The 22,032-nt window shown below is 42.2% G+C and overlaps 2 protein-coding genes across 2 annotated transcripts; both read left to right on the forward strand.

Moving 5' to 3' along the window:
* Positions 1–1,000: 1,000 nt before the first annotated feature.
* On the forward strand, positions 1,001–12,850 carry LOC310961527 (jun dimerization protein 2-like). The gene is made up of 5 exons (XM_083933638.1): positions 1,001–1,104; positions 2,273–2,325; positions 10,028–10,245; positions 11,478–11,582; positions 11,743–12,850. Exons 3-5 carry the CDS (start codon positions 10,051–10,053, stop codon positions 11,932–11,934), a joined length of 492 nt encoding a protein of 163 aa, XP_083789764.1. The 5' UTR covers positions 1,001–1,104; positions 2,273–2,325; positions 10,028–10,050; the 3' UTR covers positions 11,935–12,850.
* Positions 12,851–14,627: 1,777 nt separating this feature from the next.
* LOC310961707 (uncharacterized protein) lies at positions 14,628–20,615 on the forward strand (the record flags this gene model as incomplete). The annotated part of the gene is made up of 13 exons (XM_083933917.1): positions 14,628–14,757; positions 14,859–15,031; positions 16,585–16,692; positions 16,970–17,063; positions 17,152–17,201; positions 17,322–17,403; positions 18,099–18,184; positions 18,267–18,461; positions 18,548–18,643; positions 18,773–18,901; positions 19,042–19,146; positions 19,851–19,952; positions 20,574–20,615. The coding sequence occupies 13 exons, from the start codon at positions 14,628–14,630 to the stop codon at positions 20,613–20,615; spliced, it is 1,392 nt and encodes a 463-aa protein (XP_083790043.1).
* Positions 20,616–22,032: the final 1,417 nt, after the last annotated feature.

The raw sequence follows: 22,032 nt of genomic DNA on the forward strand, positions 1-22,032 counted from the left end.
TACTGCAGAAGTTTGGTGTTATCAGGAACAGTATTTATGGTTAAAAAAGACGTTTAATGCCTTAACCTTGCTGCCTCGAGCTAATCAGTGTTAGCGACTCTCCGGGTTTTCTCCAGGGGTAATTTGATGAGTGTTTTTGCTGAAAAAGACCCTGAGATGATTTTATGCTGGAATTTCACTTTAAGTAGCTGATAAAACCTTTTCTTAAGAAACATTTTTTCATCATATGTCAATCGTACCTCATTGCTCATTTGCACCTGGGAACGCCTCAGGATCCCCCAGTTCGAGCTGGTGAATGTGGCCCGGGAAAGGGAAGTTTGGGGTCCCCTGCTAAAGCTGCTGCCCCCGCGGCCCGACCCTGGATAAGCGGCTGAAGATGAGATGATATGAGAGATATTTGTTGCCTTCTGTTTTTTTTATTCTGTTAGGTTCATAACTTATTTATCTATTTATTCTTAGTCAGTATTTATTTTGTTGTTGTTGTGTATTGTCTGCTCTATGTGCTTTACCTTAATATCCTTTTAAATAAAGTTTTCTTGAAACTTGAATTATTTAATGCAGGACTTTTACTTAATGTAATGGAGTATTCTGAGGCGATGGGGATTTCCACTTTTACTTAAGGATCTGAATGCTTCTTCCATTTCTGATTACAGGTTAGAAACAAGTGACTAATTAGACATTTCATTGTTGGAAGGGCTCAATCTTCTCACCCCTAAACCACCTACTGTCAAGTATTAAAACACCTGCAGCTAAGACTAGTGTGTGTGTGTTTATAGCCATAGCTTTTTTTATTTATTGACGCGTTTATGGCTTTGGGTGTGTATTTATCTCCGTGTGCAGCTGAAACTTTCCTCTCCGGTCTGTGTATGTTGTTATTTCGGTTGCTAGGGGTGGAGCGGACGCAGCCTCCTCCTCCTCCTCCTCTTCTTCTCATCCATGCTTACGTCTGGGACAGCAGTTCCGCATTCCTGCGCTCTCACCGAGCACAGCGGTACTTAAACGGGCTGATGCAACGGCTCCACTTAGTCCCAAAACCTACATCCGACCCCGCCGCCGCACACACACTCACCCATTACTGCGGATTTTTTTTTGGACGCACAACAGGTAAAGACCGCATGAGCCGTCGACTTACCTTTCTGTTGTTCCTCTGCTCCGTGTTACAGCTCAGCTAAACGTGGGAACGAGCGTTTGTCATATATTTTTGCACTTTTCTCACCACGTTGTGGGCGCGAGAGACTCAAACACGCTTTATTTTTTATTTATTTATTTAATTACATTTTAAGCGTTTTCCTATCAGTTAATATTAACACGTGGAGGTGTTGTTTTTGACTTGTTATTGTTGTGTAAAAAAATAGTTTTTAAAGTTTTCCGTTAGAAGTCAATTTGTTGCCACAACAACCGTTAAAGACGTTGTTGTTACTAGCTGTTGTAGCAACTGCCGCTCTAACGGCTCCTCACAGACCCCGTTATAGATGCATTATACACCAGCCTGGGTGTATTTCCATCTGCGGAGTCTTAAGTTCAGTGTTACTAAACAGGAGAAGTGTCGGTTAGCCTGCCGAAGACAATTATGTAACGCTGCACACACACACACACACGCACGCACACACACAAACACACTCACACTCTGTGGGGGTTTCTATGGAGCTGCAGGCTAAGCTAGTCTGCTGCACCAGACTTCACTGACTCTGCACGGGTTTTTACTTTCACATCGAGGAAAACGCTGAATTAAACTGTGTTGTCTGCTGTAAAGTCATGCAATTTGTCCAAAATGTTGTGACATTAAAATCGGCTAGCTCGCCCAGTCCATCTACCTTTGTCCAACACGTTAGTTGAGTTAACACAGAACAAGCTAATAATAACAGATTTGCAAAATGACCTTTAAGATAGAAAAGTGTCTCTGGGGGGTATGGACAGAGAAATGTTGTCAGGACTGCAGCTAATGATTTTTATCTTTTTTTTTGCATCAATTAATGATTTCTTCACTAATCCACTATAATGAATCAGTCTATAAACTGAAAACCACACATGATGATATTCCAGAGCCCAAGGAGATGTCTTCAGATTATCTGTTTTGTCCAATCAACCACAAAGACACTTAATTTACAAAAACATAACATACTGTAGAAAAAGGGAAGAAAAAGCCAGAAACAGGAACCAGAGAATGATTGGCACTTTTGCTTGATAACTCCCTTAAACTACTAATTGCTCATTTTAACAACACTATTAATATATTATAAATAGTAATACATATCCTCTTCCCTCTCAACAGCGTCCAAACACAGTTGCATCATTGACAGAAGACGACTGACAAGTTTTCTCTGAGTAAGTACTGTGCATTAGAAACTGTTTTAGGTTGAATTATCAGGGATGCTCTCTCGAGTATTTCCTTCTGCTGCACATTTTTTTTGGCATTGCTGGTTCACCTTGAAACATAAGTGATGCAAATGAAGTGTGAAGTTTATTTGGCAGCATGCGAGGACAGCAAAGTATGTGCGCTCAGATTTGCAATCTTTGCTTTGGCTGATCATAGTGCACATGCTCTGTATGTTTAACTGCAGTGGATAAGAGAAACTGTGTGTGTGTGTGTGTGTGTGTGTGTGTGTGTGTGTGTGTGTGTGTGTGTGTGTGTGTGTGTGTGTGTGTGTGTGTGTGTGTGTGTGTGTGTGTGTGTGTCTGCCCCACATGTGAATTTACAAACAGACTCCAGTGTTACTTCTACTCGATCGCCACAGCAATCCTTTGTTTTTCCTGTGTTGCTGTGATGAGCTGATATATATCATCCTCTTGTCCACATCAGGGTCTTTAAAAAGATTTACACTTTACTGTGTAACTCTATCTAGGCCAGACGTAGCTTTAGTTATCTGCCCTTGATGGCCCGAATGTTAAAGGCCAATAATGGAATGGGAGATATGATGGGTAGGGATGGATCGTGTGCATGTATGTGGGTTTGTGCCTTGCAAGTTCATAGGTTCAGTGTTTTCCTTTACAGTGAGTGCATGCTCTTAGTAGCTTGTTAGTGCAGTGCACACTCGTACAACAACATGCCACACAGGGGAAACTATGTGTGTGTTCTTTATATATGCGTTTCCTTTGTGTCTTTATCTGTGTTTGCATGCATCTATGTGAAACATGAGTGTGTTGCAGAGGGTTTAAATGCCCCAGCGCCTGCCCGGGCACATCCGTAGGATGGTTTCTGCATAAATGGAACGCTGCAGTGGATTAATGGGGAAGGGCTGGCGAGCCGACAAGCAGCGCAGGGCCGACAGGGCTGAGAGGCTGGACGTGGGCGCACAGGGTTTATTTTAAGTAGAAATGCCTTCCAGTGCGTCTCTTGAGAGCTGGAATTGCCAAGCTGCACCCCAGTACACCGAATAGACAGCAGACGCATTGCAGGCGAGCGAGCCAACTATACAACAGCTAGGCTCAATGATACTAATACTAATGCTGGGGGAGCAGCCTATTCACTCTGCTGTATCACATTATCAGTGTCACATTGTAGTCTGCATAAACCTTTCCACATAGTTTGTAAAAACAGTGTGTCAGCATGTAAGCTGTGGAAGCAAACACCCAAAAGTCCAAAAGTGTAGCCGACAGAAGAGACATTAAAGCAGTGTTGTTGTTTATTTTAAAGAAAAGAGCACAGTAAAAGCTCTGTAACATAGTTATGATTGCCACATTCCCTGAATTTCTTTTGGACTTGAAGCAGTTTTCTCAATTACTCTAAAAGCAGTCTTGTCACTAAATGTGGACCTTAACATTGAGGTTTATCATGCAGCCTTTGAGATGAACAAAAGGATTGAACACACAGCACAGCACAGACACAGGGGCTTGTTTAATCACAGCAGGCGCATGCTTGACGTGGGGCAGATGAGGAAATAACCGAGGACAAAGTATGACACGGCATTAAAGTGACAAACACACGTTACATAATAACGGCGATTGCTTCAACAGGCGGCATTAAACAGATTTGCTGCACTTGGGTTGGCCAATATCTTATTGTCAGGGATTGCACATAACTTGCCTTTTGATTTGTCAGACGTGAAGTCCCATACATTTGAAATGGCTTTTGTCTGCATTTTTGTATTTTGATTCACTTAATCCATGTCTGAGCCAAGCCAAAGCTCGGCGGCATGCTAAAGTCTAATCCTGATTTATAACACGGAGAGAAATAGTAACAATATAATAATTCAACCAGGACCACCCAGACGCAGAACATAGATGAGTGACTGTTTGAATGGCACGAAGCAGCCCAAGCAGGAACCCAGCCAATGATCACATAGTAATGTTTGAATGAAGGCAGCCACAGTCCTCATGCCTTGTGCATAACTGCAGGTGTTTTGTATTTGCCTGGACATTTTTTTCATTCTTACACTGGAGTCTACAATAAAATGCACTAGTTAAACTACCTGCTCTCTTGAGTAACGTCGTTGATAACCTCTGCGTACACTGTTGTCCTCCATCTCTCTCACTGCTCAGACATCCACACTGTAATTGTGAGGGGAAATTAGGCTTGCTCATTACCGCTGCAGCTGAGGGTCTCATCATTGACAATAGTGCAAGAATAAATGTTCCTAATTGCGTTGGATTGCTCCAGGAAGGTTTAGTCATCTTCACAAGAGGACTTTTAAAAGTTCCTTTTTTTATCCGTGGCAGCTGTTTGGCCTATAAGAACAGCCGAAAGAGAAATGAAAGCTGAAATGAGCCTATTTTCTGTTGTGATAATCACTTCCACTCCCACACAACATCACCCCTGAGTTTAACGACCGGAGATGACCGCAGTACGATAAGAACAAGAGCCATTATTACAGAGTCTCCTCCCTTCTCGTGCCTGTGTCTTGTCCCTCCAATGAAAATATAATGAAGGGTTGGAGGAATGTTGATACTGTATATTTGGACTGTCCCGTCCTCGCGGAAAGTCGGTGCCAAATTCCCTGGTTTCCTCAGAGGATTGCGAAAGGCTGTAACTCAACACACAGCCTGACTGAGTGCAGACGGTAATGATGATCGCTGAGACCTTGGCCAGAGATTGGGAGAGCATGCCTTGGCCCGGGCCTTTGGGCTCATTGTTCATTTTCAGCGCTCGTGTGGAGTTAGAGCCGTAGAAGCTGTTTGAAAGTTTTGCAAGATGCTGGTGTGTGGGCCGTGCAAGGCCTTATTTGTCCAAAATTAGAGTTTAATAAAGTACGCTGACAAAAGTGGTCAAATAATATGTTGGAAAGTGTTCATGTCTTTCCCGTAATGCCACGATCCAGTGAGTGAAAGTTGAGTAGTTCAGCAGCACAAAGATTTAACTTTGTGTCTCAGGCAAAGATAAATTAGCAAGCAAATATGAAAGTTTTGACTGCATGTAGGTTTAGCTGCTAGTATGCTCCTTTAAAAAAAAAAAAGAAGCTGAAGTATATGAAGGTAATGAGTAACCTCCCGTCCCTCTCCTTCACCATCTATAGGGGACGAGGATAATAGGCCTCCAGTGGTGCTGCTGGCTATTGGTAAGGGCTGAATTCCTCAGCACCGTTAATTGCTCTCAGGAATGACTCAGGAAATGGACACATTTGGTGGAGCTGAAGACAGAGTGTGTGAGCAAAGAAACAAGTGGATTGTGTGTATACAGTATATATAGATTAGCTGTGTTTCCATTCACTTATTTTTTATTCCCAAATAAAAGTAATGCATTAGAAAAACTGTATGGAAACGGCAACATTAGGTAAAATGTCCACAATTACGCAAAAAAGTTTTTCTTTTTTTTACGTTTGCCTGAGTCGATTTTTATCAGTGGGGACAGCGACGTTGGTATTTTTTGTGTGTGTGTGTGCGTGCGTGCGTGCGTGCGCGTGCGTGCGTGCGCGTGCGTGCGTGTGTGTGTGTGTGTGTTGGTCTGTAGGTGCCTTTGTGCAAAAAGAGTCGATATGCTAAATGGGATATGGAAATGCCTTTGCTGAATAAGATCTGACAGAAAACATTGAACTCACATCATGACTGATCAGCTGTTCCCACCGATTGCGTCTTCTTGGATATCATATAAGTTTGTCTTTGTCCCGGACAGCGTGGCAAATACGAGCTGACATGAAAGAACAACTCAAACCTCTCAACATTTTTCTCGTAGATGAATTAAATGGTCAAGCCGACTTGTTTTGTTTCCACTAGGCGACCTTTACTTCTTCTACTCAGTTAATTGGCAAGTATAACAATGTATAGTCTGTAGTGCCAACTTCTGTCGAAGCTACGCAGCCTAGTTTATCTGCTCCAGACCAGTTGATGCAAACACACCAAATTTGCACTTATTTGTTTGCGACATTTCAAAAAAAAATTGTTAAAAATTCCCTTGACAACCGAATTGACAGTTGCCTGCAAATTACATGTAGTATCCCTCACATGTACGCACACTCTTCACACACACCTCCAGCTATCTACAGCTCACACGCAGTGAAGATTAGTTTCGGACTGAATTCAGAACCTGCGCTGTGTACGTTCCTATATTTCATAACGAATGCATGACATCTCCGCTCCCCCGCCCTTGGCTTCAGCTCGTCTCCTCTCAGTTAGCCCTGAGAGGCGGAGGGGCTGGGCTGTGTAGGTGTCTTTGTTTGAGGCTAGTGTGGGCCTAAAAAGCTGTGGCACTGGCTTTTCTGCTCGACTGCAAAAGCACAGTAACTGCGTTGCATCATCAAACGCTGACCACTAATCCTCGGCTGCAGGCTGCTGCTGAGAAGAGAAAAATACCCCTCTTTCGAAAAAATGAAAAAATCACTTTGACTCATGCTTTTGGGTATAATTACGCAGTGTGAGACATGCATCAGCAAACGTTTCCCTGTGTTGTACAGATGAGACTTCTTTAGGGTTTCATGTCTCGCCGCTTGACGGGGTGTCAAATTTGCAAGGGGGATTTCGAGACGCGTGTGTGGCAGGTTGAAAGAGACGGAACAGCTTAAACATAAAACAAACTTTCTACCGAACATAAAAGGCATGTTCAACTCAAAAGAGAGGCTTGTTGAGAGTCTGTTGTGTGTTTTGAGTTTGCAGCAGTACTATAAATTCTCTGGAATGCTGTGTAACTCACTTTTATGTCACATAATTAAAGGTGTTTTGCCTCAGACATCATTTCACCTTTGTTTTGGAGGCCGCTGGCAAAGCTACCTCTGTGTGTTTTTGATTTGTGAGCTGATGTCATGCGGACAAATATGAGTTTTATGTATATTTATATACGACAGTAATTCTGCGTGTGTGGAGCGCTTCATGCTTCAACAAGCCACAGCAATGGAACAGGGGCTTTCCTTGCAATATGTCTGACTGAGCAGGCTTGTATTACAATGGACTGCACACAAGCCAGCCTGACAGACAGAAAATATGATTATTCCAGAATTTACTTATTTTTTTAGTATCAATTTCCATTGAGAAAATGTGTTTGTCCAGGAGGGAGCCTAATCGCAGTCTGTAAACCGGTCCCGAGTGTCTGGCCAACTTGGTTATTGAACTCCATTTTGGCTCTGAAAGCGATTCGCTCAGTCATTCCTAATGGGCGCTTCAGTTCCTGTGGCTGTGTCTCAGCCCAAGGGTTAGCTTGGATTGCATCTTTTGAATTCCAGCACAGTTATTGGTCAGCAATGAGAAATGTAAGAAAAACATGGCATAATCATTTGTCACAAGTCATCAAATGTGATGTGAAACTTTGACCTTAATCTAGTAGTCTCAAATACTTTATAGTAAATGCTGTGGTTGAGTCCCTTCAGCCCAACAATTTATACTTTTGTCTGTCTATTATTTAAGCGTGCTCTCTCTCTCATTCATCCCCGGATTAGCTGCCATATGGTTTGGCTTGTTCTAACAGCCTCTCTGCAGAAAGAGAAGGCCTTGGCACCTTCCAGTCCTACACCTCTCCAGGGAGTTTGAGAGAGAGGGAATTTTGTCTGAGAGTGATTTTTACCAGGGCTGTCTTGTTCTTTTCCTCTCCAGCAAAAACAACAGGCTGCTGCCAAGTGCAGTGTAAATGGGAGTATACATACAGTGGGAGAGAGGGAGAGAAAGAGCTGAGAGGAGGGGAGGGGCGCAGTCGGGATTTAAATAATAAAATGCCTCGTTGGACAGTGGCTCCACACACTAACTTGTCCTTGGAGTGAATAAATCACACAGACTGGAGGTGTTAAGGAACAGGTCAACAGTGGAGATGTGACGGACTTTGGAAAGTCGACGCACTGTTTTACCTGATGTTTGATGCATTTGATATCGCCATTTTAGATACTACTGTAATCTCCAACCCAAAATACTCACCCGTTTGTTTGCCTGATTGTTAAACTTACAGGTTGCAATGTAGACAATAAAATCAAAGTTTTATGTGACATGTATATCTTAGTCTAAATCATTTAGCAGAGAGGCAGCACTATCACGCTTCAGAATTGAGTCACCCTCGCCAAAAACTAGCGGCCTGATTTGGTTTCCACCATGCTCCACAGTAAACTCCAGGCCAACTGTGAAAACACTTTTGAGACCAGCCCATAACCAGGGTGGAGTACATTAGAATAGAGTTACATAACCTTGTTTTTTTCATTACCTCCTCTATGACTTTTGTAATAGAGCGAGTCTTTCAGCCCTGCAAAAAAAGTAGCGAAGAAAGGAAAAACTTGCTTTAGCGTACAATACAAGTCTGCCCGTCAGCCAGTCACCCACCAGCAAAGTCAGCTGTTTCCGCAGCACCCCACAATACTCGTCTTTGTTGGTTCCATATGAGAGGGGCTTTGTTCGGTTTTTGCCCGACCTGCAGAGGTTCAGCTTCGGCCCAATACTCAGGAGGCAAATGTGAATTAAGCTGGTAATGTAGAAGTCACACTGATATCATCGGCCTTTTTAAAACTTCTCGTGGGTTTAGGGGGTAATCCTAGCTGACATTTTGTCTCTGTGCCAAAGTTATTTAAGTATCAGTTGTTCGGTTCAGTCATGCAGCGGTTTTTGTCAAAAACTAAATTTGATCCACAAAGTGTTTCTGCTGCTATTAAGTGTTACGTTTCAGAAAATTCCTCAAGCTGAGCGTTTGCCTCTATCTTTTACCTACTAGATACAGAAATACTGCATAGTAAGAGAAACCATTAGTTGTGACTTTTCTAGAACTCGCTGGTCTCACTCAGAGATCGCAGGGATGGGCAGGGTACAGCCGGCTCATGTTTCACTGTTCCCATCTGTAACATTTTTTTTTTATTTGGCCATCAGAAGTTTTCCAACTCTCGGTCTTACAGTAATTAGAGAGACGTCTTAATTCTCCAGCCACTTCCTTGAGGCATGCACAAGTTCTCTCTTTTCTCCCCTCTGTCCCTCATTCCTCCCTGATTACATTAAAAAGTGCTGTGGTCAACCCCTCCAAACGACCCAAAATTGTTGAAAGAGGGTGGCAGTGGAATGCATTAGCGCTACCCTCTCTGTTTCGACATGAGCGCTTTGATATCCTTTGAATCCTCTTTACGAAAAACGAATGAACATTCAAGACGAAAACCACTCTGTAAATTATTAGAAGCACGAGTGTAAAAGATAGCCCTGGATTGATGTGATCATACCGAAAGCTTCCCTCTGCATGTGCAACTTCAGACATGTGTGCGTAGCTGCTGACAGTGTGGAGTTTGTTTTTTCACCGTCTGCTGACTTAGAAGATAACACAGCTGTCAAAGCTGTCAGCGTTTGAATGCATTCTTGGAAACAGAAACCCGTGTTTAGAAAGATGTTTGATGACAAGGACAGAGGATAGTAAATTCACATTTTCGTGGATGGAATGCCAAAACTATAACATCACAATACGTGTAAAAGATGGTGTCAGATGGCAGCAATATGATAATGGAAGAAGGCTATAAATCTATGGCCATGTTACGCCAGAGAATGAAGAGAAAATCTATACAACATATATCTATACTTCGGAGTATACACAATAAAAAGAGAACAGAATCTTTAAGAGGCGTGTAGACACAATTTTCACTGTCAGAGAGTTATTTTAAGTTCGATTCCCTCGTCCTAATCGTTCCCCTTTCTCTTTTCTCTCCCCTCATAGCGGCGGTGGTGGCCGGGTCGGACATGATGCCGGGACAGATACCTGACCCTTCGCTGGCGGCAGGCTCCCTGCCCTGCCTGGGCCCGCTGGCGGGCATCTCGGCCACCACGCTCACTGATCAGCTCAAGCTGGCCGACTTCCGCCAGCTCGGCACCATGCTGTCCCCACTGCATTTTCTGGGGAGGCTGGGGAAGAGGCCGCTGACCATCAAGACAGAGGTGAGGATATATACATACAGTACAGTGGAGATCAGAATTGGAGAACTAATTATATATACTTGATTAATTCAGAAATATTGTTATTTTTTATTGTTCAGAATTTGATATAATCCACTGTGGCTATACCACTGCTGTACTTGCATGTTTTTTTAAATAACCAAGGCACTTCAACATAAAACCTTTATTTTGTGAAAAAAACAGTGATCAAAATGATAGAACAGTAACCATTGTGTCAGAAGAGAAGATTTAAACAATGTTTTCTTTGGGCTATACCATCAAAAATGAACAGGAAGTGTAGAGGCTGTTACTTTGAATGACTTCAGCACATCTGCACCCACAGGACATCACTAGTTTCTCACACTGCTCTGGTTTGATCTTGGTCCTTTCTTCTTCAGTCTCTTCCACATTCAGTAACTGTAGTGGTTTCTTAGACATTACTTTGTTGCCAAGAGTTTTCCAGAGATTTTCTATGGGGTTAAGATCTGGAATCTGGGCTGGCCACTTCATTGTTTCAATATTCTTAGCTTCAAGGAATTGCGTAACCCGTTTTGCTGTGTGACAGGGGGCTTTGTCTTTCATGAAAGTTGCAGCTGACTGGGAGACAATTGCAGTGAAGGTATTAAATGTTGCTGAAGGAGGTTCACATAAACATTTGCATTCACCCTGCCATGTAGCTGTACAGGAGGCCCAACTCCTGCTGCAGAAAACATCCTCAAACCATGACATGACATTACTGAAGTTAAATTTATTTGGGTCTGATGGGAAAGACCGAACCCACAGTGTCTAAAGAAGTCAGTTAAATAGTCCAAATCTAAAACCCCATAGAGAATCTCTGGAAAATCCTTGGTGACAAAGTAATGTCTAAGAAACCCACTACAGTTACCGAACTGTGGAAGAGACTGAAGAAGAACGGACCAAGATCAAACCAGAGCAGTGTGAGAAACTAGTGATGTCCTGTGGGTGCAGATGTGCTGAGGTCATTTAAGGCTGTGGCCTTCACACTTCCTATTCATTTATGAATCCTTTAGCCCTAAAAACTTTGTTAAAATCTTCTGAATAATTTGGCTTTAAATTTCCATACAATCAAATTCACAGACACCCCGCCCCCTCGGACACAAAATGATTATTTGCTAATCAGCTGTCAATTTAACGAGTTAAGCTACTGGTTTTTCATATAAAATACAGTCATATTATGCCTGTTTCCTCATATTAACAATCCACTGTGTTTACAGATGGATGAAGATGATGAAAGGAGGAAAAGGAGGCGAGAGAAAAACAAGGTAGCAGCAGCCCGATGCCGAAACAAAAAGAAGGAACGGACAGACTTCCTTCAAAGGGTGAGTTCATGACGCAGCAATGCATACTGTTGAGCAGAAGTAGAGCATCTAAGAGGTCGCCAACGACAGCCTGACTTCAGTTAACCTTTACAGCTGATTTTAAGCCATTCAACCCAATTCATTTGTCCAGTAGCATCTAATATTTAACATCTCTGTCCAGGAATCGGAGCGCCTGGAGATGGTGAACTCCGACCTGAAGGCCCAGATCGAGGAGCTCCGTATGGAGAGGCAGCAGCTAATGGTGATGCTCAATCTCCACCGGCCCACCTGCATAGTGAGGACGGACAGCGTGAAAACACCCGAGAGCGAGGCCAACCCCTTGTTGGAGCAGCTGTCCGCCGACGCTGAGTGAAACTAGGAAACCAGGGACGCGGAGTCCCCGACGCCCCAAACTAGCACCACCATGGCAGCCATTTATATGAAAACGTAACTGGCAATACATTTCTAAACAAGCACTTGAGCTCCAAGCTGAAGACTTTTGGAGACTCTGCCCAAAGACCTGAGGTTGTAGGGCTTCCTTAGTACTGCTACATGAGCTGGCTCGTCCATTGGAAGACTGGAAAGCTCCAGTTTCATCTCCACATTAAGTGTTGTTGTTGACACCCACTGTGCCTAGTTGTTACTTCAACCATCTCTACATTAAGGGACCAATGGAAACAGTAGAGTACGACTGGAAACAACGCTGAGGAAACACACTAATATCGACATGGTGCTCTGTTACAAAAGCCCTGAGTCAATTGTGTGGCATTGTTTCAATGCAGAGGCCCACAAAGGCTTTGTGTTCTGCAGCTTCCCTTTGTATGCTAGCCGAAATATACAGGTGTAGAGTTTTTAGGATACAATACTCAATACAAGTACACCAGACGGAGTAGAGGTTTTTTTCGTTTTTGTAATTTTGATTTCTATAGCCTGCCTCGACGATGGCAGTTACCGGTTGATCCGATTTGTGGTGACGCTGGCGTCATGAAAAGCACATATACACAAAATGTTTACACCCCTGTTTTTTGGACTTGTTGTCTGTCCATTATTGTACTTGTTTTATACTGCTTTGTATACATAAACATATATGAAATGCTTGTTAATCACTTGATGTGATTTGTCTTTTCAATCTTTCCAGTCCGTGTCTGTCATGTTGCGCTGTAAAACAGCTGTGAAAACAAGCAGAACCCTTTTCGGCTGAGCAGTTCTTCAGCGTCTGTTCTGGACCTGTATCTGCTATGTATGACTCTGTTACTCTGAATAGATAAAACTTTATTTTCTAACTACAAGAGCATGTCGTGTTGTTTATTTTTTTTACTCCATCGGACGTGCAAAATCTCAAGTGTTTTTCGGTGAAATCACTCCTTGTATTTGTTCCGCCCAGTCATCACACGAGAACTATCAAGTGACAAACGTTGTGCAATCATGTTTACTTCAGCTGAGGCTCATTGCCAAAATCAGGGCTTTACTTTCATTTGCAAAACTCACAAAAGGCTACTCGTGTTTTGCTAGATTGTATATTGTAAGATTAATCTTTTTAAAGCTTAAAGGAAGGTAATTCCATAATAGCTTTAAGTATCATTGACTTTGATTTCTGTTCCACTCTCTCCCCTCAAGTGCCTTGATCTTTGTTATGTAATAATTGAAGGAGGACCAGCAGGAAAATGCCATCAGTCGTGACATAAAAAATATATTTTGGATTTACCATATTCACACTTTTTAGTTAGATGTAGATCTTAGAACATGAAGTTTAATGTGGAAGTATTGTCCTAAATGGTAAGTACTGTGTAGATGGATCTATGGAGGACTAAACACGACTTAAGTCTCAATAAATAAATAAATGCATAAATGAATGTTTAAAAAAATTCAGGGATACAAACATAAAATAATAAATAAATGCATGGATACATAAATTAATACAGGAATAAATAATTGCATTAATAAATAAAATAATGAATAAATGTATGGACACATAACTAAACAAGTGCATAAAAATACAGGAATAAAAAAATAAATGCATGGATACATAACTAAATAAATGCTTAAAAATACAGTAATAAATAAATTAAATAATACATGCATGTATACATAACTAAATAAATGCTTAAACAAATAAAATAAATAAATGCTTCACATTTATTTCTACATTTTTGTTCACCTTCAATTTCATCTTAATTTATTATGTATTTCTGAGTCCATATGTTAATGAGGTAGAAGGTCCCATTTATTCATGCTTTATTTATTTCAGCATTTATTCATTCATTCATTTATTTATGTATTTATTTCGGCATCTATTTATTAATACATTTATTTATTAATACATTTGTTAATCGATGAGACTCCATACTATGTAACGTTAGGCCTCAGACTGCGGTCAACAGCTCCACCTAGTGGGACGTTTTATGAACTGCATGATTTGCAGTCGACCCGATAAATCACTATTGACTTGATATGTGGTCAAGTATATATTATTATTATTTTTATTTTTATTTTTATTAATTTTTTTATTAAGTAACTTTACTGTAAGATTAACGTAGCGGAAAATATTTAATTATTTTTTTAACCGTTTTTTCCTTCGAGGCTGCATCTCCCTAGCAACAAGCGTCGGTTTGCTGCAGTTCAACGGTCATCTTTTATTTTTTTTTTTAATGTATTTTAAAAAACACGTTCAGAAACAAAACTGACAAAACTCGCCCAGGTAAGCTTCCGGTTTCTCTCCTCTGCGATTGTTTTTTTTTTTTTTTTTGTAGTTTTACATAACGTTACTGATGCAAATTAGTTTTATTTTGCTCCAAATGAAAAGTCTCCTCTCGAGAGCCGTTGGTCTGCTCCAACGGCTCCAACCGTCGCCTGCTTAATGAAACCAACCGAAAATCTCACAGAGTCGATGTATGTTGATGTATTAATGGCGTTTACTCACTTCCGTATCGTATTTCAACGCTAGTGCTGCTCACACTGCTACAGAAACCCTCCATTAAAGCTGACCTCACCTCCCTCCTCCTCCTCCTCCTCCTCAGTGTGCAGGTGTCGTGCAGATCCAGGTGAGGTTGTTGTCCCTGTGGTGTGATGGACCAGTGTGAGGAGGACTCTGATCCGTCAGTCCTGCCGTCCTCAGGAGGCCAGGACCAGGAGAAACCAACCCAGGGTCAAGAGGGCGAAAGTGGTGCTGAGTGGGACACTGATCTGGAAACAGAAAGTAGGTTAAAGTGACCACACAGGTTCAATCAAAATGGATGCACAGTCTTCAACCCTCACCAGTTCTCCCCTGCTGTCTTTTCCTGTTCTGTTCCCTTTCAGATGCCAATCCCAAACACTGTTTTTCCAGTGCGGAGCTGTACCTGCAGGCCTGCCAGCGGACGGGCTCTGTTCCCGTCTCCTCCTTCCTCCGTCTCTTGGGTGAAGCCTGTCTCAAACTGAACCACTATGGTGTGGGACCTCTGGGGGCCAAAGCTCTGGCTATGGTTCTGCAAGTAAGGGGTCTTCACTCCCTTCATTTACGTTCAATATAACAACAGGGTTACAATGATCAGCAAAAAATTCAGTGAGCATGGTTTTCATAAAGCGGGGTTATGTATGGGTTAGGACAAGGATAGGTTGATGCATTCATTTTTGGTGGAGTTTTTACCAAAAAATGTATTTCATCCCTCTGTACATTAAATATCTTTCAATGCGGTCTATAATTAACAATATTTAGAGTTCCTATAGTGTTAAAAGTGTAATTTCCTTTTCTTTTTTTTAAATAAAGCAGGTTGAGGTGCTATATAAATACACAAACAACAACCGATCCCCTGAGAAATGCACACAGCGCGTATTCAGAAGCAGTGTCTTTAAACAGCCCTCAGGACTTCTGTACAGTTGTGATGTCACAACTTTAGACGAATCCGGCGAGTCGTTTGTGCGTTTCGCCATCTTGAATGGGAGCTGTCATAATATCTTTTCTACTTTTACCTGCACTTTTATGCTGCATTACTTTTGACAACGATGTTGATAAGAACCTGTGCAATTCTCTGCTGCTCCAACAGCTGTGGGAAACTACCTTTACCTCGTGAAGAGTGCCCCTGTCTGAGGCCGTACGGTCGACACCGATTCACTGGGCGGGCAGATGTTCACCAGAAGTGAATTAAGAATATTAACAGAGGGGAGTTTTTTCCCAACAGCATGCTAAATTTTGGTTAACTCTAGTCAATCTCACAATGAACAGAACGCGGCTGCCTTGCTTAAATCAGTGGAAAAGTAACACGGCTAAGCTAGCTGACGTTAGGCGCCTCTATCAAGGCTGCTGCGAGTAAATTAACTCAATGTGGTGTTAATGTGAAATATAACGTACGTTGCTCTAACCAGGGCAAACTAATGACCACAAAGTAAATGTCAAGTAGCTGAGTTATCAATGGAGATAAATAATTACAAGTACTCTTCATGAGGTCAAGGTTTGTGACGGGTTGTAGAAACCGAGCATACTGGAGGGAGACGCCGCCGCAGCAACGGTACTTCGCCAAATTCGTCTATACTACATATAGACCTTTTTAACAGAATTCCATTGCTAGGCAACAGCCTTGGTCCTTGTTAACTTCCTGTCAGCTGATGTCGTTCACATTCACTGCAACAGGAAACAAACTTGGACACATTTAGAATGTTTATGTCTACAACTGCGAAAAGATCTATAAGTAGAAAGTGCCACGACAGTGCCGTTACAGTCATTCCCCCGGTAGCCATGATGGTGCAGAGACACTGAGAGCGCAGATGCTGAACAACCAGAAACGCTGACCAATAAGATCAGACTGGCCTTTTTTAGGAGGTCTTAAAGAGACAGGCGCTAAAACGGAGCGTTTCAGACAGATGGTGAAGACAGGTTTATTCAGACAGACAATATGAGACACATAATGTGTATTTTTGAACATTAAAGCACAGAAACTTGTTCTAGTTGTCCGAACATATAATTATGAACCTGAAAATGAGCATAATATGGCACCTTTAAACTTTCTGTCAGTCACTAATTGCTTTTTTTCTTCTTCTTGTGTTTCAGAATGACAATACCATCACACACCTTGAGCTGGAGGACAACGCACTCCAGGCAGAGGGGACACGCTATCTGATGGAGATGCTTCAAACAAACATCCGCATCCAGAGTCTAGTAACTAGAAGAAGAATTGTCTTTATTGTCATTGTACCAGTACAATGAAATTTACAGTGCGATCCCTTAAAGTGAAGAAATAATTTAACATTAAAAGCATAAAAAAAAATAGGCTAGACCTTTAAAAGACACATTTAAAACGACAAGCTCACACTCACAGACACACAGAGACACAGACACACACACGCACACGCAACAAAATCAGTATAGAAATAATTATGTAGAACGCACTAATGCTTATTGTCATCTCAAAACTGTCTGAATGTGTTTGTTCCAGAATCTCTCCAACAACCAGCTGCGCCTGGAAGGAGCGAACAGCATCTCCAAAATGCTGTTGGACAATTACTACGTCAAATCCCTCAAACTCTCAGGTGATCATCTCTCAAGATATTCTCATGTGCAACACTGTAACACAACAGAAAGAAGAGTCATTAAATGAATTTCCCCCTCTTCCCTCAGGAAATGATTTTGATGATTCTGCAGCTAAATACTTTGCTGATGTGTTAAAGGTTAGTGCAAAGTCTGCCGACTCAGCAGGACGAAAACAACACTTGAGCTCCTGCACACATTTCTTCTTCAACATATCCTAACGCATCTGAATTTGCCTCAACATTTTCTTTCTCCTCAAGGGTGACTATGTGGTCAAAGAGCTGGACCTCAGTCACAACAAGTTCTGTGAAACAGGAGGAGTACACTTCGGTCATATGTTAGGTACAGTTCATTTCTGACTATCAGGAGAATGGCACTGCCACCCCTTCGAATGAATGAGCAAAGAATTGATCTCACTAAACTCACACAGATATCACAGTTAAAGTCTCAGTGATTATTTTAAATTATTTTCACTTTTCCTGCAAGAAAAACACATTTATATTAAAGCTTTGGTTCACATTTGTCAAGCTCTCAGAAGAGGATGAACCCATTTTTGGACATAGTGTGGGAAAAGCAAAGCTAGCACGCCGACGTTAACACTGATTCCCACTCAACGTCACTTTCCCGTTATTTTAACACCTGCTGAGTCATTGAAAAGTCCTGCTCTACTCTGTGCTATGTTAGTTAACAGGTTAAACGAATGACCACGTTACCTGATGATTGAATTCATGACAAAGTCCCATAGGTAATCACAGAGGATACTCACGCCACAGCTAACCACGCCAGCCCTCCAGCTGGTTACCTGCCTGGCAGTAATAATAAATAATGAACATTTAAGTTTGATAAACTCTTGGTCTGCCTGATCAACTTTGACACCATTTAAATTACAGTACATCGTTACTCCCTAACTAACATATATACTGATTTCATACCAAAAATGAATTTTTATTTCAGTTTGACTTTAAAGGACTAAATGAATAATTTTGTGGGTGTAAGTTATAAATGAGTCGTGACCTTTTGTTTCCCCTTTCTCAAAGCCACAAATGTAGGTATCGAAGTCCTAGATTTGAGCTGGAACCACCTTCGTATGGGTGGTGCAGTGGCTTTGAGTGCTGGACTGAAGGTGACCAACACTCGAGTACAAGCCTTCAGTGTATATTCAACAGTCTGAATGCTATTTTAGCTGTCCGTTTTCCTCTCCTTAGGTAAACTCGACTCTGACACAGCTCCATCTGTCGCATAACGGTTTTGGCCGCATCGAGGCAGAGTCACTGGGTCAAGCGCTGAAACAAAACAGCACGCTGGTGCTGCTGGACCTCAGTAGTAACTGTATAGACGACCAGACTGCAACAATTCTCTGCCAGGGCCTGACCACCAACGACACCCTCAGGATCCTCAAGGTGAGGTGAGGACTGTATAGATAGAAACTGTAAACCCATCTAATTTAAAGGTAAATTGAATTTAGGTGTGTTTGTGTGTTGTTTAGCTCTCCCATAACCCCCTGACAAATATCGGAGCTCTGACGCTGCTCCAAACAGTTAAAAACAACATGAGATCAGCCGTGGAGGAGATCGATATTTCTGTGAGTGCAGTAAAACCCTCAGTGCATGAACTTAAGCATGAATAATAATCTTGTCTGTATGTGAATATGTGATGATTGCATCGGCCTGCAGTACTTCTGCTATGCTCTGAACGTGCCTGCGTTGTGCAGACAGTGTTTGTTTGTGAGGCCTTTGTGGAGCTGCTGGAAGAAGCCCGTCAGAGGCGTCCTGCTCTGGTTGTTCGACACAGCGTCCTGATCTCCGTCGTCAGGAACTTGTCTGCCCTTCAGATCTTTCAGGTCAGTGGTCAGCGAAGCAGAGACGTCTGGTAACAAAACAGTGTTTATGCTGATGACCTTACAAAAACTGTACTAAACACCGTAAAGAGATCATTTCTTTGCATGTGTAGTCTTGAAACACGATCTGGATTCTTTCATAGAAATTCCTTGAGGAGCGAAATGAGAGCGTCATGGATTTCTTCCAAGCTTTGGATAAAGAAGGAACCACAAAGGTCTCCACCTCTGCCTTCAGGAAGGCTGTAAAGGTCAGGCTGACAGATTCTCACAGCGCACTGAAACCACGTCACTAAAGAGGACAACTAAGCTGTCACAGTAAAAGCACCTAAAGTGAATTTTGGGCGCAAAATCATCCCATGGTCTTTTTTTTTGGCACTTACATTTTGGTTAACAACTATAATGGAGAAATCCGGGAGGGTCGCTAACAGCCGGATGTGGCTAACACTGGTTAGCTCGTAGCAGCACAGTGAAGGCATTGAAACAGCATTTTTAACCACTAATACTGCTCAAAGTAGCATGAGAAGAGTCCCTACACATAAAACAAAGCACCAATTAGCTCCTTCCTGTTGGTTTGACTTTGGTAATCATCTTGAATGGACTTTACAATGAGAGGAGCTGGTACTGGGGCCAAGGGGTAAGTCTTTCAAAACACTCTTTTAATAAAACTCCGGGTTCCTGAACCACGTTGTTGGTGCTTCGTTTTATGAGTAGAGCCTCTTATCATGCTACTGCAGAGGTTTGCTGTTATTTAGAGTAAAAGCTGTTTCAGTGCTCTCACCGTGCTTCTACGAGCTAATCATACACGAAAAAATCTCAATGGCTTATTTGATGTACTGTAAGTGCCGAAAAAGACCATGGGATGATTTTGCGCCGGAAATACAATTTAAGTGATGTGAAATATTCAATATTGTTTGGTTGAGCATTGGAGAAAATGAAGTTGTCATGCATGCAGGCAGAGAACATACCTCTGGATCAGCGGCAGCTCGAGTGGTTGGTCAGGAAGTTTGACAGGAACTGTACAGCCACCATCATCTACAGGTTAGTCTGTCAACTGGTGTGTGCACCATTATAATAGTAATTGAGTCATCCATGCAGACAAACAAAGTACTTTTTTGGCAGTCAGGAAGAAACACAAAATGGCCAAAATGATTAGATTTAAAGTTTCACCCACATTACAAATAAAACATGCTTTCCCTCTTATGCTTGTGGTAAGTTAGACAAAATAATGTCAACTCAAGGTTTTAAAAACAACGCGTGGCCTTCAGTCAGTGCCTGGACTGTGAGCATTTGTCATGAAAATGTTTTTATTTGGGGTGAGATGACTCTTTAAGTGCAGTCGGGGGGGAGTTATCCTTCACTCCTAATGTTTTGAGAACACATTGATCTCTCTTTGTTGCAGTCAGTTTGCTGAGCTGACATAGACACAGAGACGCACAGCGCCGATAAGATGAGGATTAGGGACAACAGAAGACACAGCAGTGAATAAAAGTTAATGGAGTCTTGTGATTTTTGTGTGACTTTTCATAGGTACCCAATTTTTGCCAAACAAATCTCACAATTTTACAAAATATAGATACTTATGAGGATGTAGAACTGACATCACAGACCTAATGGTATTGTGAACCACTGACAAGTGTGTCCTCATAACTCCCCCTCCCCTCTCCTTCCTCTGTAGTCTTTACCCAATTCTGTCCGGTGTGAATACTTGAACCTCTGACGCCAACCAGCTGCACCCACCTGAGCGCTGCCAGCTGTGTCTGCCACTGGGCCACAGGGTCCTCTGCCTCATTCTCTCCATCCAAAAATAATCTTCTGGTATGACAACAGAACAGAAGAGGAGGAAGAAAAAAAAGAGAGCTGGCTTCCATATCAAAGGACCGAGAGGAGAGAAAGAATAGGGCCAGATGCAAGCTAGTTGTTTCGCCGGATGGGTTAGGTTTGAATAAAACGGCACGCTTATGAATATGCATGCGCGGCATTACTTATGCAGGCCCTGAAAGGTCGGATTATTGAGGGTGAATTGTCTCAAGGTGTGATATCCAAAGGTGCAATCTGTTTCTGTCTGGTGGCTCCAGTCGTAACCAGAGAGGAGCCAATGACAGGACGCCCCAACTAACCCGCACCTCTTTACTGTAGAAGGCTCGAGACCTGCTATCGTGGGTCATGAAGACAGACGTTTTATTTTTTGGGCTTCTGTCAGGACAGCTGAAGATTGCAGATTGCAGATCAGAGCTGAACCTGGACCTCTGTATTGAGGACTATCTTCTTGCTTCTTTCACCTTCTTCATTGTCGTCATCTCTTCTCCTCTCGATCACTCACGGCATCATTGGCAACACAAAACCAGGGCTGTCCAATATCACTTTTTGAGGAGCTGTAGTAGCTGTGAACTCTCTTCTTCATTAACATCTTCCTCTTGTCAGGGAATCATTTATTGTGGAGCCAGAAAGAAGACAAAATGTCACACCTGTATGTCTGATGCTTAAGAAGTTGAATTACTTGACCAAGGAGGGCAGAAGAGTCGTCAACACAAAGTAGTGCGTGAATCCACCTCAACACTAAGGCTCAAACAGCAAAGATCAGAATCTTATAGCAAGAGGAGATGTGCTATCATCTCATTGACTATAATGCATAAACATGACATTAAGAAAGTGATGAGTGTTATTATTTAAGTCTGCGGCTGAATCTTGCAGCCTGCAGAGTCAGATTGAAGGGAATCGTGACCTTGGCGGGCTCCAGGGAGTTTTCAGGTCAGCCTAACTGACAGAAGCCCACTTTACTAACAAGGACTGAACATTAAACCCAAACTGTCTAGGGAAAATTAAAGATTACCTAACACCTCTCCGGACCTTCTCCTGGACTCCTCCAGAGAGTTCATTACAGTCAATGCCATTCGAGCAGACAATTGTCACCATTATTTACTATACAAGTAAATGAGAAATCTACGCCTCCAGTTTTCCTAAGTGACGTAAATGATGAAACGAGTTCTTACCCTGATGTGAGCATAGCCCCTGTCTCCTTGTTCCTGCATCTTAATAAAATATATCAGCAAAGAAGTTGGTTATGTTTAATCCACACAACAGTTTTGTACATTTAATTATAGCCGGTAGAAACTCTCAAAGCGGAAGGAGTGTTT

This window comes from Echiichthys vipera (genome assembly GCF_963691815.1).
Source record: "Echiichthys vipera genome assembly, chromosome: 19".
NCBI classification, from domain to species: Eukaryota; Metazoa; Chordata; class Actinopteri; order Perciformes; family Trachinidae; genus Echiichthys; species Echiichthys vipera.